At 52.3% G+C, this 19,112-nt stretch overlaps 1 protein-coding gene across 1 annotated transcript in view; it reads left to right on the top strand.

The window, feature by feature from the left end:
• The window catches only part of SLIT1 (slit guidance ligand 1), a 167,561-nt gene that overhangs the window by 97,663 nt on the left and 50,786 nt on the right, over positions 1 to 19,112 (top strand). Inside the window, exons 5-8 of the mRNA XM_047073230.1 lie at positions 16,069 to 16,140; positions 17,645 to 17,716; positions 18,320 to 18,391; positions 18,874 to 19,037. Coding sequence (XP_046929186.1) covers positions 16,069 to 16,140; positions 17,645 to 17,716; positions 18,320 to 18,391; positions 18,874 to 19,037 — 380 coding nt within the window. The remainder of the gene's footprint in view (positions 1 to 16,068; positions 16,141 to 17,644; positions 17,717 to 18,319; positions 18,392 to 18,873; positions 19,038 to 19,112) is intronic.

Below are 19,112 nucleotides of genomic sequence, written 5' to 3'. Positions count from 1 at the left end.
ACCAATTGACTTAAAACTATGGTAAGTGCTGGGGCACCTGGGTGGCTCAGTTGGTTAAGCATTCAGCTTCGACTCAGGTCATGATCTCATGGTTCATGAGTTTGAACCCCAGCTCAGGCTCTGTGCTGACAGCTCAGAGCCTGGAACCTGCTTTGGATTCTGTGTCTCCCTCTCTCTCTGCCCCTCCCCTGCTCATTTTCTGTCCCTCAAAAATGAATAAACATTAAAAAAAGAGACTATGGCAAGTGCTAAGAAGAGAAAAGCAATGGCGGGGGAAAGAGTGGTGCCTGGGTGGTTCAGTTGGTTGAGCGTCCGACTCTTGATTTTGGCTCAGGTCATGAGCTCATAGGTTTGTGGGTTCAAGCCCTGCATCAGGCTCTGCGCTGACAGTGTGGAGCCTGCATGGGATTCTCTCTCTCCCTTCTCTCTCTACCATTCCCCTGTTTGCTCTCTCTCTGTCTCTCTCTCTCTCAATATAAATAAACTTAAAAAAAAAAAAAAGCCTGGGTACAGTTACGTGATAACTGAGAAAACGTATCCTGTTATGAATCCAGTAGTACGTTTAATTGCATCTGTATCTTATCACAACAGCATCTACACCCATGTGGGAGGGACAAGGAGAAGAGCAATCAGTAACAGTTGTGCCCACTTACTAGGCTTTAAACTGCCAACCCACCTGCCAACTCTTCGTGGCACTTTTCTGAGATAATGTGTCTTAACTGTGCCCATTTTCTAGACACGGAAAAGAAACCACAGAGAGGGGAAGCCCACGGTCTTACATAACTCTCAGTCGGGCTACAGACAGCGCTAGGGGGGCATGAGCATGCCCAGATGTTGCAACAGCTGTGTGGCCCTCAAGGCTCCGTAGCTCACAGGTGGGGGACCCCTGGTCTGGAGCGTTAAAGGGATGAGGCAGGACAGCGGAGTTTCTAGCGGCACCGGCCATTCCTGGGGGAGCAGGGCTGTTGGAGCCAGCTTCCCAGAAGCTGGACAGTGTTTCCATCTCTTCTGGAGAATCAGAAATTGGACCAACTTGGGTGCTAAAATGAAAGCTCCTCAACCTGAATATCAGTTTCTAGTTTTCACACATGGTCAGAGCCCCCCAGCCTTCTGTCTATCTCACCCAGAAGCTGGCCACAGCCACCAAACCAGGAGGTTATGATGCCCTCTCTATTCCAAGCTTTGCAGCCTAGCCTCATTTCTGCACCTAGGTGAAGACTGGGGGCGGGAGTCCTAGCAGTCACTCATTCTGCTGGGGGATCTTGGGTGGTGGCCCTGGGAGGGGGCGGCAGATACCAGAGGCTCTGAGAAACCAGTTGCTGATGACTTCGATCCTCCCTCCAGTCTGCCCACACCAAGACCACTTTATTCTCAGGGACTCAGAGACATTCCTATCTGTACTGACTTGTGGCTGAAGCCTCTCGCCACAGGATTCCAAAGTTCACCTCTTTGTCTTCCAGACATAAGGAGGTTTGGAAGGAGTGACAGTTTCTGAGATACTGGTAAGAATCCAGGTGCAAGAAGTCTCTGGACAACGCTCATCCCAGTCAGGGGCCGACACTCTGTTCTTCCCACAGAATGTCAGCTCAGGGAAAATACTTGAACCTCATGCCATTTTTTAATGGCATATGTCTAAAACTTACTATAGAATCATCTCAGTTCTAAAACAGAGGGTCCTGAACGTAATTTAACCTTTTTTTTTGATGACTCAGTGTCAACATTATGAATGTTCGTTATCATACTCTGCTTTTTAGATTTTCACCTCCTTTCCCCAAGTTCATCTATCAGATGTCACTGCTGACACGTATATGCTTCTAGATGCCTCCCCACCCACCTGCCTATCACTTTGATGATTCTAATGTGCTGAGCCAGTGTAGCATAATGGGCTAGCTGCAGTCAGAAAGCCTGGGAAAGCTGCTATGCCTCAATTACATTTTCTGGAAAATAGGCATGGTGAGAATTTTTTTAAAAATTAAAAAAAAATTTAATGGTGAGAATTATTTAACTGATTTTATTTTTTATTTATAAATTTTTAAAGTTTATTTATTTTGAGAGAGACAGAGACAGCACAAGTGGGGGAGGGGCAGAGAGAGAGGGAGAGAGAGAATCCCAAGCAGGCTCTGTAGAGCCTGATGCAAGGCTTTCATCCATGAAACCATGAGATCATGACCTGAGCTGAAACCAAGGGTTGAACACTTAACTGACTGAGCCACTCAGGTGCCCCTAATTGGCTTTATTTTTTTTAGAGCAGTTATAGGTTTACAGCAAAATTGAATGGAAAACACAGACAGTTCCCATATACTTCCTCCCCTCTGTACATGCACAAAGTCCCCCACTGTCAACATCCACACCAGAGTGGTGGTGCTATTTATCTCAGAAGACTGTTTTAAGGATGAAATGAAATAATGTATGTAAAACATATAAAATACCTAGCACAGTGCCAGGCACATAATAAATGTGTTTAATATATGTAGTTATCACCATCTTCATCAATTATAATTGTGTATTATACAAGAGTCAGTGATGATCATTAAGGTCCTAAGGATTAAAGTAAGTGGCTTTGGTGGGAGGATCTGGGCGAGGGTATTTGGGGCACAGGCACTTTGCAGCACCTCTCTGTGCTTGGGTCTGTGTCCAGGCAATGGGAGGTCTGACTTATGGAGAAATGGGGCAGGATCAAACTTCACTCCTATCTGGAAGTAGCTTAATGGTATGGATTGTGCTCAGTACATGCCTCTCCTAAAAGTCTAAGAATTGGACCTTTGCAACTCATAATGGTGCTCACCTGACACTCTGTGTGCATGCTAGAAGCTGGACTCCCTGTGGGCTTTTGGGAAATAAAGCTGAATAGACAAGGTCTGGTGTGTGGGTCAGATGGGTAAGGTTGAAGGTGGGTAGGATCCAAAATATGTCTTTAGCTAAAACAAAACAAAACAAAAAACAAACAAAATATGTCTTTGGCTCTTACCAGAAGAGCCTCCAAGATGGTTCAGGACCACGGACAGCTCCTCCAGGCACGTGGTCCTCGAGCTCCTGGGCTTTCCTACTGTGGCCACTTGCAGATCACACTCAGCCAATTTGACACCATTCTTGCCCTGTAACTTGGCAGGGCTCTGTTTTTCTGCCTCCTTGGGAAGTGTCTCATGCCCTCTGGGCATCCCTCTGTATCTATGTGGAGGGGACATTAAGAGTGGCAGATGTGCCGGGGAGGCTGACCTCTCTCTTGCCATTCCAATCCTTCAACTCCTCTGAGCAACTCCAGAGACCAAGATTTACAGTGCCTGGACTGCAGTGCAAGAGATGGGGAGACAATAGGTGTTGTCTTAGATTAAAAAAAAAAAAGTCCCATTTTCTCTTGGAGGTCAGGAAATAGAGTATTGGTAATGCCCCAGGGGCTCAGTGATGCTCTCTTGGCTTCCTTGGTGGACTGGCAGATGGCTCCTGCCACAGGCTTCAGTCAGAGATCTATTCTGGCATTAGCTGCCCTCACATTGGTTATGGCTCCCCTCTTCTCCTGGGGAAGCTCAGACTGGCAATTTCGTCATTTGCACCGAGTGGAGCCCCCTCCCCCAGCACAGCCTGGATTCTACTTGCCCAGCCTTGTTGCCCTACCCTTGGATCTCTCCCTTCCCAAACCACATTGAATCTTGCCCATCCAACTCCCAGGTCTTTATTCCCTTGGGGGAAACCCAAGGAGTCTGACCCTTAGAGTTTTGGTGAGCTTAACCGAGGAAAACAACACAGATGAAGGGTGAGACTGCATGCCATGCAATGTGTCTATCCCTCAAAAGATTCTAAATTCCCCCTTGGGTTGGGCCAGTCTAGTGGAGAGCAGTGTGTTTGATAGAGTGGGGCTGGTCCGTCTGCAGAATGGCTTCTCCTGAGCTCTCGTACCCAGCCATGAGTGTGAGTAATTGCCCTGTGAAACACATTGCTATGTCAGAAGCAGACCAATTTAAACCAAATGTCATTTTGCTAAAAGCCAATTTGCCAAAAGTCAATTCACTGAATGGCCAATTTGTCAAATGACCAATTCATCACATTGACTTACTTCCTTTAACTGTTTAGTGTGAGTTGACTGGTTTGCATTTTGTCTTTATTAGAATATTTGAAGGGCTGTTCCATTTGTCTCTGCCCCTGCTCCTGGTGTTTGAACTAGGGTGGAACTACCCCTCGTCTCTTCCTGTGACTGCAGAGCAGGGAGCTAGGGCAGGGACAACCCAACTGATTCTAAAAGGCCAATGTGAAGACAAATGGGGAGCTACCCAACAAAGCCAAATTGGTAAAGGAAACAATGAAATTGACCCTTTGGAGAGTTGGCTGATCTGTGAGTTGGCTTCTGGGGAAGTGACTCAGAAGGGAGTGACCTACCATAGTTGGGCCGCCTTTGGAGATGCTGATGACAGTCTTGCTTTTCCATCCTTTGGGCACCTCTTTATGGGGACTGGTAGGAGGCTTCCTTGTTTGGTTTTAGAACAAGGAAAGGCCACGCCTCTCTCAAGCCTGTTTTCATCTGTGGTCTTCATAAATTACGTAGCACATCAGTCTCCACATTCCCCTAGGTTGGGAGAAGCCAGGGCACATTTATATATGAGCAGACGCAAAGGCTTTTGAAGAGTGTGTTTCTCTCTCTTATTTTATATTTCTGCCTCTTTCTTCCTTCCTTCCTTCCTTCCTTCCTTCCTTCCTTCCTTCCTTCCTTCCTTCCTTCCTTCCTTCCTCTTCTGGTTTCTGTTACCTTACTCCATTTAATAATGTATCCTTAAAACTACCTTAATTCCTTCTTGAAACAGGCAGAAAAAGAATCTAGACTTGTTCTGAAGGCTGTTTTGTTGGCCCCTTTCCCCCACTCCGTCCCTGGATTCCCTGAGATCCTCACCCCTCCAGCACCAGCATCTCAGCTCACCCGCTTGACCTTGAGGTGTCGTCCCAGAGCAGGGCACAGCCCCCTCTCTCTAGGAAGATATGGAACTGAGACATGCATTACTGCATTAGAGACAGATGCCCTCCTTCCCCAGGAGATGTAGCATCTTCACCCAGCACAAAATTCTCGCGTGCCCACAGTGCCTGCTTTCCCACCTCCTTACTTGTTTAAAGTTGGTCTCTGGTCCCTCAGCACTTTGGGGTGGGCATTCTTCCCACCACACTGCCCTCTGTGCAGTTTCCCCTCAGCCCACGTATTTCCCAACCACTTAGAATTGTGAGCCTCGATTCTTCTGGAATTTGTCACTTTGGAAGATTTTCTTCCCCATTTGCCTCCTCCAGTGAGGGATCAGGGAGGCGGGGTACTGGTGTTTGTTACATGTCTACAAAGCACCTGGCATGGGAATCAGTGCTTCACATGTTATTTTACAATCTTTTCACTGAAGAATAACATACATACAAAAAAGTGCAACTGTCTGTGTATGTGTTACATCTTTCATATATATTACTCACTGAATTTTCACAAAGCAAACACACCCATGTGCCCAGCATGGTGGGCCACCAGACCAAGAGGTAAAAATACCATGAGCACCCAGAAAACTTCCTGTACCTCCTTCTGGTCTTTAATTCTCCCCACTCCCTCCAGGGTAACTATGATCCTGTCGTCGTCGTCTTCTTCTTCTTCTTCTTCTTCTTCTTCTTCTTCTTCTTCTTCTTCTTCTTTTTTAATGTTTATTCATCTTTGAGAGAGAGAGACAGAGTGTGAGCAGGGAAGGGACAGAGAGAGACACACACACACAGAATCTGAAGCAGGCTCCAGGCTCTGAGCTGTCAGCACAGAGCTTGATGCAGGGCTCGAACCCACGAACTGGGAACTGCGAGATCACGCCCTGAGCCAAAGTCGGACGCTCAGCCAACTGAGCCACCCAGGCACCTCCATGATTCTGACTTCTAATAGCAAAGATTACTTCCGCCTGTTTTGTGCTTTGTATAAAAGGCATGTATGGTTTGTCATCCTCACCACAACTAAACAAGAGGGAGCTGTGATTAACCCCCCTTCACACATGAGCAACTAGACTCGGATAGGTTGAGTAACTTGCCTAGGAGCACACAGGCAATAAATGGTGGTAGAACTTGGAGTCAAACTTAGGGTTGTCTGGCTCCAAAGCTCACGTTCTTTCTTCTATATCTTGATTCTTCCTCCTGCTGCACCACCCCACCCCCACCACCGTGTGTCAGGTCTGGGAGTCTCTGAAGTTGTTGGTTCTAACAACCCGTAGGTGTCCAGGATAAGATCAGTAGAACAGCAGGCACTTCCTTGGGGTCCAGTGTGTGGTGGTTGAGTATAGGGAAGGTCTTGCCCTGGTACCCAGATTAAGAGAGGCCTGCATTCCCCCCACCTGTTCCCCCCACCCCCTCTACCCTATGGCCATTACTGTGTTCTTGCCATGGTAGCTGGGACCTGTGCCTACTGGTTCTGTTTCTTGTCCCCCCCCCCCACTCCCCCACCCTCAAGCTGTTCCCTCTTGAATGGGACTCCAGCTTCTCAGCAGCTTTTCCTTGGAAGGGCTCTGAGGTTGCTTTGGGGGGTGTGTGCCTCTCACCTGATATCTCTGTTGTGGGAATCGATTACAGTGATGTTCAGTAGCTGCATAACAAACCGGGCTGTTTGAGGAGGAAATGTTACCCAGGCTGGTTTTATGATGCAGCCATCCAGGGCTGCTTAATGTCTCTTCCTAACGAGGTTTCTGTAACATTAACTCTGCAGGGCTGGAGGTGGGGGGTGGGGGGCAGCCGCAGGAGGGTGTGTGGCTTCAGGGCAGTATGGTGGGCAGAGGAGGGAGGGCATCGCTCCAGCTGACAGCATCTGACATGCCCTGTCGGGACCAGCCCATGTCTCCTGCAAAGCTCAAACCCCGCCATCCATGGTGTCAGCCTTTAAAGCCACCTACAGGAGTTTGGATGTCAGGAGTTCCCTGAGAAAAGCCTGGGTATATGCAACGCTTTTTGAACTCTCAGGAGCTCACAGAGCATGTGTGAGCTTTAACTCTATGAATCTTATAATCACCTTAGGACGGGAAGAGGAGGTGAGGGAGAGGGGACAGAGCTGGATCGCCCAGCAAGAATTACTAGGGCTTTGGAGCCTTACCAGCAGTACCGGTTGATTGTCACTGACTGTGCACCAGATACTCTTCTGGATACTTTCACATACTTTTATTTACTCTTCTTACAAGCTCATGTTCCAGATGAGGAAACTGAGGTGCAACGAGGTTTACTTTTCAACCCAGGGTTGCTGGCTCTCCTCCCAGAGTGGCTACTGTGTGGCCAGCTCCTCACTGTCACTGAGGCCCCCTATGGGGATCCTGGCTTCTCTGCTGGCCCTGCCATTGGCTGGCTTGATTCTGCTGATCAGGAGAGCAGAGGAGAGGGGGTCAGAAGGGCATAAGGGGAACTGGCCACTTAGAGGGCAGTTGAGGAGCAGGCAAAGACGGCTCCCTCAGTCTTTCCTTTGTTCTGACAACATTGGGGGTGGGGGGGGGGTGGGGGAGGTTGGCCCAGGTCAGAGGAAACTAGCGTGCCCCACCCCACTAGAGTGCCCCTTGGCATTACACTCTGGTCACTTCTGCACTGTCCTCTTTCCTTCTGTCAAAACTTGACTCCTGGAAATGACGAAACAAGTTCATCCACATCAAGAGCAGCCCCTGATAAACACAGATTGTGTCTCCTGGGAGTGCCTGAGATTTATGAGCAGACAAAGCCCTGATCCCTACATTGAGGTCGGAGCCTGAGGCAGCATGGTTCAGGTCCTTGCCACCAAATGCCTTTAAAGAACCCCCCTTGAACATCACCAAGAGGCAGGGGCACACACACGCAGCCCCCCCACAAGGTGAATCTGGGGCACCTGAATGTTGTCCATGGGCTTGGGAGAGCAAACGGAGAGGGGTAATTGCAGAACTAATTTCCCTCCTGGGTGGGAGGGGTAGAGGTGGAGGCAAGATTGAAGGACAGGCAGAGACAAGAGAGGGATGGTCCTCCCAGATCCCAGCAGCACCTCAGAGCGAGATGGGCACCGGGTGGCGCCTCCTGCAGTGGGGACCTGGGGTGCAGAGTCTCCCTGGAGCAGTGACCCCTGGCCTCCTTGCAGTCTCACGTGCTGATTACTACCACAGCCTGGTTCTCAGCAAAGCCCTCAGACAATATCCTGCCCTCCCCGCCCCCCCCCCTCCCCGCCAAGGAATTGGAGCTGGTGCCTCCGCCCCTTCATTGAAATGCTGGCTGGGAGCAGGGAACACAACCCCATTTAGCCCTAGCTGGGGACAGGGAAACATTTTAAACTCCACTCGGTCAGATGCGGGGCTTCTCAAACTTTAATATGCATATGAATCAACTGGGTGTCTTGCTAAAATGCAGATTCTGATTCAGTAAGCGGGGCCAGAAAGTCCACGCTTGGAACGATTCCCAGGTGGCTCCACTATTGCCGGCCCAGGGGCCGGAGGCGTGGGTGCTGGGTCACCCACTGTGGGATGGGGGGGTACTCCCTAATAGCAGCGGCGTGAGCCACCCCACCCCCATGCTGGGCCGCCACACACTGCGACTGAACCCTCCTGACCTCGACCTCTCTGGAAGGGCAGTGTTGTTGGAAGGGCAGACTGAGGAGCTGGGGAACCAACTGCAGGTCTTGACCCAGGTCACCAAGCGGGCTGGGGGCAGAGCTGGCCTCCAGTCTCAGCCTCCTGATTCCCACTCCCGGATCTTCCAGCCCTGACCGCTCATCCCCACCCCCACCCCAGCCCTCCCTACAGGGCCCCATAAGGACCATTATAAAGGGCAAGTGGTGGCAGCCTCAGTGCAGCCCCACAAGCCCGCGATCATTCCCACCTCACGGACAAGGAGGCTCCAGGGTCCCCATGCTGGGTTCGTGGCCGGTTTTGCTCCTGGGCCTGAGTCCTTATCGGACAGTCTCACAACAAGAAAGATCGGGTGAGGGGGCCTGAAACAGGACGGCCTAGTTCCCTCCCACTAGGCCCGGGCTCAGGATAACCAGTCAGGCTGCTAGCGCAAGGGGACAGGCCAGACTGCCCGGGGCCTCCCTCCGTGTGGCCTGAGAGGCAGACAGAGCAGGCCCTGTTGGGGCCCGCGGTGGGGTTGGCGAGAACCCGGAGCCGAGTCTGGCCTGGGCTGGTGCCCAGCAGTCCCCGGCTGGGCCCCCCGCTGATCCCCTCAGAGGCCAGTCTGCCAGCAGGGTCCAATCTGGTTAGAGCGTGAAGGGGGATTAGCAGCAGGAACATGGGGTCCCGACCTCGGCTTCCCAGGCCCTGCTTCCCCCAGCCCTGGCAGACGCTGCAGGAGCAGAAGCCCCTGGGATTGTGCCCAAGTCAGGGTGTGGGCCTGGCCGCCCCCTTCTTTTCATGGAAAGGGGCCTGGCTGGGGTCTTCGGGGGGTGTTCCCAGACTTGGGGGCTGCTGCAGTTGGCAGCGGCTTGCCTCTCAGGGCCCTTGATCTTGGGTGGTGGGGTTCAGACCGCAAGGATCTTTGCCTCAGGGACCCTTAACTGGAGCTCCCCAGGGTGGACTCTTAGGGGCTCCAGCTCCCTCTCTTCCTTGTGGGCTCCCAGGAGAGTCACCCTTGTCCAGCGCCACCCGAACCTCCGTGCTCGGGCTGCTGGTGCCACCTCAGAACCGTGTGGACTCGTTCAGTTACGGAGGTTCCGTAAGGATGTGTGAGGGGAAGGGCAGGGTTGGTGATAAAACAAGGACAACAAGGGCTTCGCCAGCGCTTCCCTCCCCTTTCAGAGCCTCATCTTGTAGGGCCTGCTGCTGCCCAGTTAGGCAGAGTGGGTACGGGGGTACCCAGTGCACGAGTGAGGGGCTCGTGTCTCGCAAAGACGAGGCAGAGCCAGCCCGTCCAGCTCCAAGCCCCTGGCCTCCCCTCTCTGCTGCACAGCCTGGCCTCACTCCTTGTTTTGGCCAGGAAAGCGCAGAGGGATTGGAGCAAAACAAAGATGTGGATCCACATTAGTTCAATTCAGTTAAAAATTACTGAGTCCCCACAATGTGCTGGGTCTGGGATAGCAGAGGGGAGCAAGAGAGACAGTACTATATTTTGTTTTTGTTTTTGTTAAGAATCAGGAACATGTCTGTATTTATTTTTAAGGTTTATTTATTTATTTTTGAGAGAGAGAGAGAGAGAGAGTGAGAGAGAGAGAAGACAGAGAGTCCCAAGCAGGGTCTGAGTTACCAGCGCAGAGCCCAATGCAGGGCTCAAACTCACAAACTGCGAGATCATGACCTGAGCTAAAATCAAGGGTCAGATGCCGAACTGACTGAGCCACCCAGGCACCCTTAAAAGAGACTCAAGTATGGTCTGGGAAAAAGAGAGAGAGAGAGAGAGAGAGGGAGAGGGAGGGAGAGAGAGAGATTATGGTCTGGAGGGGGAGATGGATGTTAACCAAAAATTAGTACTAATTACATTCAGTATAGCAATATTTCATTATAAACCTGAATTGGTGCCAGGAAGGAAAAGCATGGGGTCCTGAGAACCTGAAGCAGAAGGAACAGTCAAGGGAAGTGTCTGTAGACTGAGATGTGAAGGACAAATAGGCGTTTACTGGGTGAAGACTAGAGGGCAGCAGTTATAGCAAGTGTAAAGGTCCTGTGGCAGGAGGGATCTGAAGAACTGAAGGTACAGCAGCATAAGTGGAGTGATAGGCAGGACTGAGAATATACAGTGCCTGTCACATCAGGTCCTGCAAAGTAGGTGCCACTTCTCATGCCCAATTTTGCATATGAGAAAACAGGCCAGAAAGTTTAAGTGACTTGCCCAAGACCACATGATTTAAGTGGGTAAGCCAGGGTTTATTGAACCCATCTCTATTATGACACTCTGCTGTGGGCTTTCTCTTCTACACGCTGGCCTCTCAGTGTGTACTTCCTGGACCAGCAGCATCTGTATTCCTGGGGAGCTTGTCAAGGTCCAAGACCTCATCCTCACCCTTAGAATTTGTCCCCGGGCCTGTATTTATCTCCCCAGTCTGTCCCTCGTCTGGCTGCTGCATCCTTATTCTGGGAATCTGCTTTTCACTGTCCTGCCTGGGACTTCCTTCTGAGCCCCCATCCGCCCCATGGCTCTGTGCCCTCCGCTTCCCCTGGCCAGGGTCAGGCCACCAGGTGCTCCCAGTTTCGGTTTGTCTTTCCAGCTCCAGCACCCTCCCTCTTCCAGGATGGACTCTCTCAGTGTATCTCGTTTTGCCCTGACACGCCCAGGCCACACTCACTTCAGGGCCTGTGGCAAGGTCACCATAGGATGGTGGTGCAAAAATGAAAGATGTAGGTGGTGCCTTTGGGACTGCATGCCAACCTAGTGAAAATGGAGATGAGAAACATTACTTCACAGGGGTTTGGGAAAGACAAGACAATTTTTGACCAGATAGGAGGTCAACTGGGGCAAAAAAAAAAAAAAAAAAAAAAAAAAAAAAAGAAAAAAAAAAAGAATAGCTTTGTTTGGGTTTCTGCAGTGGTGGAGAAGGCATCGCGTCCAGGGAAGGCTTCTTGTGCCCCCTAGCGAGCAAACTGGAAACTACAGTCAGAACCTTAGGAAAGAGACTGGCCAACTGTGTTTGAGGGACAAAAGCCAGCTTTCTTAAATGTTGCTAAATGGAGGTACTAGGACAGAAGCTTAAATACATGAACTCCTCCTCTCCAAACCCGTGTGGTAGGTATTTTTATCTCCATTTTGCAAACAGGGACGGTGAAGCGGGCAGGTCCATAACTTCCGGGACCCCTGGCTACGATGGTAGAAGCAGGAATTGAATCTGGATCCTTCTTCTTGCACAGTTCAAGCTCTTTCCACCCCCTCCTGTGCTGCCAGCATCCTGCATTTTCCTCAGGCTTCCAAAGCTCACCCATTTTCCTCTGGTCTAGAGGCTGGCTTCTTCCCAGGTCTTAAGTTCAGTTTCCTTTCCTCATTTTAATAGCGTGGGCTGCTCCGTCCTGTGGGCTGGCCCTGGCTGGCTCCACACCCACCCCTGGACCCTTACCTCATGGATGGGCTCCTGATGTCAAATCTCCTGCCTGCCTGGGGGCAACATCTTTCCTCTGTAAGCTTTGGGGCCCCAGAGCATTGCCTAAAATGCTGTTGGATCAGAGCCTCTCCCCTCTCCCGTCTAACCTGTCGCCTCTGGCCTGCAAGGCTTTTTCCTGCAGACACATTTCCAGCACCTTCCACTCCAGGCAAACCTAACTACTCCTGGGTTGCTCCAGGCTCTACTCCACCTCTTGCCTTTGCACACACTCTTTCTGCCCTTCTTTCCCCACTTAGCTCCTGCTGTGAGTCCTTACAGAATTGCATTTCCTGAACTGTACTTTGATACAATTATAAGACACACTTGAAACCCATTTATTATAAGGATCTAGTGTTATTGATTAGGCCACACTGTCATTTTTCATAAAGACCCCTGGAGAATTCTTGTCTCCTCTTAGTACCCCAAACAACTATACTCCTGAGAAACCGGTCCTTTTAAATGTATACACATATTGGGAATGCTGTTACCAGACCGGTTTCCCCCATGTATGTCAGCTCTCGGAAAGCCTAGAGCTCACGCTTTGCCCTGGACCTGACATCGTGGGTGATATTGTGCTGCATTCTTGGTGCCCGCCATTGATTTTTCTTCTCTTTGCCCCACTTTTCACTCTTGCTCTCTTGCTGTTTTGTAAAGCCCTATAAGCAGCCTTAAAGCCTTTCTGGAACAAGGTTGGCTTAGATCAATAAACTGATCGATACAGATAAAAAAACCTCCCTTGCAGGGTTGTGGAGAGGATTAGACGGAATAATGGATGTGAGTTGCTGGCCCAGAGTTCCCTCCCAGGCCTGGCTGAAGGGTGAGCTGCCAGCTGGGGCCAACAGGACTGTCCTGCTGGAGGTCCACGCCTCCTGTGCGCCCTCTTGTCTTCCTGAGTCTGTAGAAGTCTCCAGGCCGCTGCCCCTCCTCCCTGCTCTTGTCTTGCCCTCACAGTTTCTGTAGGTGGCTGGGTGGTCCCGGCGTGGGGTCTTGAGTGAGATTGCGCTCGCGATGTTGGCTGGGGCTGTGTCTTAGTCTGTTTGGGCTACTGTACCAGAAACACCATAGGTTGGGTCGTTTATAAACAAGAAATATTTATTTCTCACAGTGCTAGACGTTGGGGAGTGCAGGAGCATGGTGCCAGCAGACTGGTGTCGGGTGAGGCCCCATGTCCTGGCTCACAGACTTCCGGGCTCACAGCTGTGTCCTCCCGCGGCAGGAGGGAGCTCCCTCAGACCTCCTTTATGGGGCCTTTCATCACACTCACCAGGGCTCCACCTTCATGACCTAAGCACCCCTGAAGGCCCCACTTCCTAACACCGGCACATTGGGCAGTGGGATTTCAGTGTCTGAATCCTGAGGGCAGCGTGTGGACCATAGCCGGCTGCAGAGTCAGGAAGTGACTGAGGCCGGAGAATCTGTTTCCTTGATGACTGACTGACGTTGCTGGCAGCCGGTGCTGGCTATTGGCAGGAGGCCTCCGTTCCTCCCCATGTGGGACTCTCCAGAGAGCTGCTTGAGTGTCCTTGATGTGGTGGCTGGCTTCTCCCAGAGCGTGATGAGAGAGAAGTCGTGTGACTGTGACCCCCTGAGCGCTGGCAGTCTTTTGTTTACTTGTGTGGCCTGTACAGCCCTTGCTCCCAATTCTTTTGTTTACTGTGCTGCCCGGTGTCAGCGTCTACCTAAGGAGAGGTAGAGATCAAGGTCACAGGGTGTATCACCTGCACTCTATTATGTGCAGCAATTACTTGCATAATAGGAACTGGGCAGGGGACAGAGCTATGTAGGCAAGGAAGAGGTGATAATAGGATTAGGCAGATGAGTAAAGGCTGAAGTGCTCCCCTCTCCTCTCAAGATGGAGGGGCCGGTGGGAATTGCCGAGAAAGGGGAAAGTGGGGCGGGTAGCATGGATGGGGAGGCCAGGGGCGGTTCTGGGGCAGCTTAAGTCAGTGGGGCACAGAGAATGTCTCCAGGAACACAGACAGACTAAACGGGGGCCAGAGATGCGCACTGACAACTGAGATCAAAGACTCTGGGAAGAGGGAAGACTGGCACGTGGGGTGGAGGAAGGAGAGGAAGGTGGACCCAAGCGTCACCCCAGACCCACTGCCACCTGCCGGCAGGTGGATGTGGGCGAAACAACTGCTGCATGGAGGGATGGAGACAGCCAGTTATGGTGAAGCGGAGCACAAGCTGTGATGGGGGATTGTATGTAGTTTTGGAGGAGAGAAGTGTCTGTGCCACAGGCTTGAGATGCCTTCCTTCAAGGGGAGAGAGAACAGGGAATGGGAGGTGTTGATGGCGATGAAGCCCCTCCAGAGCACAGATGCCTGGGGCCAGTTAGGGGGCTGGGGGACAGGAGAGGCTGGGGTTTGGAGGGGAGGGAGCTCACACTCTATGCAGGGGGACAGGGTTGGTGGGGACAGTCCTTGCCAGGCTCATATCCACACTTTGCACACAAGGACACTGCAACTCAGGCAGGAAAGGGGCTGACTGACAGATACACAGCCAGGGAGCTGGGATCTGAAGGGCCCATGCATTCTACCTTCACGCTTCTGTTTACTGTCTCAGCAGGAAAACCCAGATGGAGTGGTGGTGGCCCTCATAGCCCAGGGACTGTGTGCTGGGGGGGCTGGCAGTGAACTATAAGGGCTGTGGGGTGAATGGCTGAAAGGAAGGATATGGTCAAAGCCCTGTGGGGCTGGCCCAGAGAGGGCTGGGGGTCGGTGGAGCTGTCTAGCATTGGATCCCATGTTGTGGACCCTGAGGGCACATCTGATGCAGGGCTCTCCTGTAAACCACCTGGGTCCCCATCCTGGTTTAACCTTGGGCAGATTGCTTCACTTCTTGGAGCTCAGGCCCCTCCTCTGCAAAATAGGGGAGGACATCCATTCCCCCACTTCCAGTGCCTGCTCCTAGGGCAGCTGTGTGAGGGGTGGCTCCGGGAGGGACCTTGCCTGCCTGGGCTCCGATTCTGGAGCCACCACTCACCAGCTGTGTTCCCTTGAATTTTTCAAAGCCTCCTTTTTATCTTTTGGAAAAGGGGGATGGTGATAGTATTTTCCCCGTGGTTAGTGCAAGATCAAGTGGATTCCTGTATGTGACATGTTAGGCTATGCTGGCCTGGGGGACATGCTTGGAACACAGTGGCTGTTGATGCCACTGCTGTGGTGAGGGAAAAACTGCCCTGCAAAGGCAGTAGTAAGTATGTTGTAAAAGTCTGTGGTAAGGATGCTGAGAGAGGAAGGGAGAGGCTGGTGGACAGGTGCCAGAGGCCCTATCTGCCAGGAGAGCTGGAGGAAGTGTCCAGAAGCTGGTCTGGGAACTTGCAGAGGCCGGGGATTTGCAGAGTCCCTGCAAGTCCGCCTCCCCTCCATCAGGGTATTAATAATGGGGAAACGGCAAAGTCCTTGGTGACCTCTGCCATCCAAGCTGCAGGGCAGGGATGCAGCACTGTGGCCCCCCGCCAGCACGAGAAGCAGGTTCAGGGGCCAGACTCCGGTGTGGGTTCAGGCTCTTAGAGTCGGCTCTGCTGATGGCAGGCTCTGAGCACAGGATCTGGAGTCAGACCTGGCCTGGATTTCGTGACCAGAATCCGCCACATGCTGGCTGGGTTACCAGTGGTGCCTTCCTCCCGAGCCTTGTTCCTCCTCAGCAAAACAGAGAGTGAGTCGCGCGTACCACAGGCCCCAGGGTGGCAGTGGGCTTATTAAGAAGCCCTCCTTGGCTTGCTCCTTTACAGCCCTGGCTGATGCCGTGGGGGCTGAGCTGACCTCCCTGGGATCTGGCAGAGGAGTAGGTCACGGCCGCCCCAAGCTTGTCTCTCCAGCTGCAACCCCCTCCCTGCAGAGACGGGAGGCGATTGGGGGCAAAGCTCCCTCCAGGGCAGGGAGCCTCTCTCCAGCTCTGTCATTCATTCATTCATTCATTCATTCATTCATTTATTCATTCAACAAACACTTGCCTTACTGAGCACTGTCTTGGGTGCTGGAGCACTCTCTGGCCATCCTGACCTCCCTGACTCATCAGGGCACTCTGGAGAAGTCTCCTCTGATCGTGTTTTTCTCCCTCTGGCTTTATCCTCTCAGGGACCTGAGTGAGAACACCATCCAGGCCATCCCCAGGAAAGCTTTTCGTGGAGCTACAGACCTCAAAAATTTGTGAGTCCAGGCCTGGGAGGGACAAGGGTGGAGGGGCTGGAGGGCCACCCCTGCAGCATCCTATGCATCTCCCCTAGCCCTGTGGTCCAGGCAGACAAGGAGCTGGTGTGGGCTCTGAGATGACTGATGGTCTTCTGGAACAATCTGGGGTCGAAGGAAACAGGCAGCCTTTGGGGACTGGGTAGAAGGGAGTGTCATGGACTGTGAGTGCTTAGGTGAGGTCCATTTAAATGGCACAGCCTCTATGCTCTTGCCCTTCAGCAGATTGAGAGAGCTGGGTTTGAATCTTCTCTTCCAGGTACATATTGTGTAAGTGGTTGCAAGTCAGTTAACTTCTCCCATTTACCTCACAGGCTTATTCTGAAGTTTAAACGAGACATGGAAATAAATACACTCTGTCAAGTGCTATTTAAATGTAATGGTTTAGGGGCACCTGGGTGGCTCAGTTGGTTCAATGTCCAACTCTTGATTTCGGCTCAGGTCATGATCTCACGGTTTGTGGGTTCAAGCCCCACGTTGGGCTCTTTGCTGACCGTGCAGATCCTGCTTGGGATTCTGTCTCTGTCCCCCTCTCTCTGCCCCTCCCCTGCGTGAACTCTCTCACAAAATAAATAAATACACTGAAAAAAAAAATAAAATCTTAAAAACAAATAAATGTGACAGTTTATTCCTACTACTCAAATTTGTTCTGGTCCAGACGTCCCACCTCCCTGAGCTCTGACTGCAGCAGGGATGGCAGGTGCCCGGCCTGTGTCTTGCTCCCTGACCCCATGTTTGTAGTAGACAGCGGAGCATGGCATTCTTTCCCAGGGGACCCAAGTCACAGCTCCGGTTTATTCCAAAGGCAGCATTCCAGGTGGCCACGGCTAGTCGGCCTCGCTTGGCACTCAGGGTGAAATCTGTTTGCCAGCGCTGGCTGCCGTTGCTCCAGGGAGAGGCTGTCTCATTTTCTAGCTGCCAGCACCCTCTAGGTGGTCTCCACAGTGGGGGCACAGACGCCTGCTCCCCAGAGCCTATGCCGACTTAGGTGAAGGAATACAATGCAACTTTTATGTAGGTGTGTTGTTTTAACTGAACCAGAAAGAATTGAAACTTTTATTAGTACGGTAAAACCTGGGTTTGTGACAAATGCATTCTGGAAACATGCTTGTATTCCAAAGCGCTTGGACATCAGAGCGAATTTCAAGAACTGTCGGTCAGCTGTGATCACATGGCGTTAGCCGTCACGTACTGCTTGTATTGCAAGACATCGCTCGTTTGCCAAATCACAATTTACCAGAAACGTTTGCTCGTCTTGCGGAACACTCGCAAAACAAGTTACTCGCAATCCAAGGTTTTACTGTAGTTGCTATTTGGATGAAGGCACGTGTACTGAATGAGTGGGGCCAGGCCTCTTTTTTTTTGTTTTGTTTTTTTGTTTAACTAATGTTTGATCAAAACACATGGACAGACACCCCTGCTCTAGGCAACATGCATTCCGGTACAACTTTCCTTTGCTCCACAGACAGCTGGACAAGAACCAGATTAGCTGCATCGAGGAAGGGGCCTTCCGGGCTCTGCGGGGGCTGGAGGTGCTGTAAGTAGAGCGTGGGAAGGGCAGCAGAGGCCGCAGAGCCTTGCTAACGCAGGAGCGGAGGCCCAGGCAGCTGGGGCTGGGCCAGGAGCAGCACAGGACGTGTCCCGGGACACCCCGGGGGGCAGTGCTAGGCCCAGGGCAGAGGCCATGCTCTCTGCTGCCCTAGACCCACCACCCAGGATGGGGGTGGGGCACATGCTCACAGCATCGTACCTGCGGCGGGTGACCCAGGCTTACCCTGCTCGCATGGAGCCCAGGGAAGTGTCTGTGTCTTCCAGGACTTTCTGACACATGAAGCAGGAATGACTCCCTGTCTCCCTCTATGAAACCCCACCCTGGGGGTTTCAAACTGGCTTCAGCCTGTGGGCAGCTTTTCCCTCTCCCTGGAGTCCGTGGCTGCTGCCTGTTAGCCTCTGGCCCACTCTGGGCTATCCCTGAGGGTGGCTCCGTGTCACAAGCTCTTCGGCGGGCGAAGCCTCCGGGGTCCAGCCCGTGGATCTGGGTGTGAGAGTCTGTGTGCTTGTCAGAGAGCAGTCCTGTCCCTCCTTCACACGTAACTTCCTGCTGCGTAGATGCCGACTGACTCTGCTTTCCCCCGGTCAGGACCCTGAACAACAACAACATCACCACCATCCCCGTGTCCAGCTTCAACCACATGCCCAAGCTGCGGACCTTGTGAGTCAGCTCAGGGGCAGCCTAGAGCCCGGCGGGCGAGCACAGGCTGGGGCTCCGGGTGGTGGGGAAGGGGGCAAAGGCTTCCACAGGCAGGAGAAAGAGCTCCTTCTCTGCATTCTCAGTGGTCATCCCAGGCTGGGAGTGTCAGAGCCATCCTAGGCTGGGAGGGAAGTGAGCTAAAATGGAAGGATGTTGAATGTCTTATATTTGGTTTCAACTTGGAGAACAAGTGCTTTGTTTCTGTGTTTGAGAATGAGGTATGCGATTCTGGGCAGTGGGTCTGTGTGAGCTCAGTGAGATGAATTGTTGGCTGGTCACACTGCAGCCAGCGGCGGCCCCTGAGAGAGCTGGGGGGCGGGGAGGGGCAGCGGCCAGAGGAGGTGTTCCCCCCGCTGCAGGTAATCCCCATTGGTGTTCCTGCTGTTCCGCTGGGGGCTGGGGGCCCAGGGAGGTGGGTTGTGAGCTGCCCTGTCCCCCTGCAGCCGCCTGCACTCCAACCACCTGTTCTGTGACTGCCACCTGGCCTGGCTCTCCCAGTGGCTGAGGCAGCGGCCAACCATCGGGCTCTTCACCCAGTGCTCGGGCCCCGCCAGCCTGCGTGGCCTCAATGTAGCCGAGGTCCAGAAGAGTGAGTTCAGCTGCTCAGGTGGGTGCAGACCCTTGACTGCCCATCACCTGCCTCCCGTTACCCCCACATCTCATTCCCTCCCCCCGACATCTC

Source organism: Lynx rufus, unplaced genomic scaffold, assembly GCF_022079265.1.
Source record: "Lynx rufus isolate CCGP_SWC_20201006 ecotype Redwood Valley unplaced genomic scaffold, mLynRuf1.p SCAF_11, whole genome shotgun sequence".
Classification (NCBI taxonomy): Eukaryota; Metazoa; Chordata; class Mammalia; order Carnivora; family Felidae; genus Lynx; species Lynx rufus.
The sequence above is the reverse complement of the archived record's forward strand: the minus strand, read 5'-3'. Positions and strand labels throughout refer to the sequence as shown.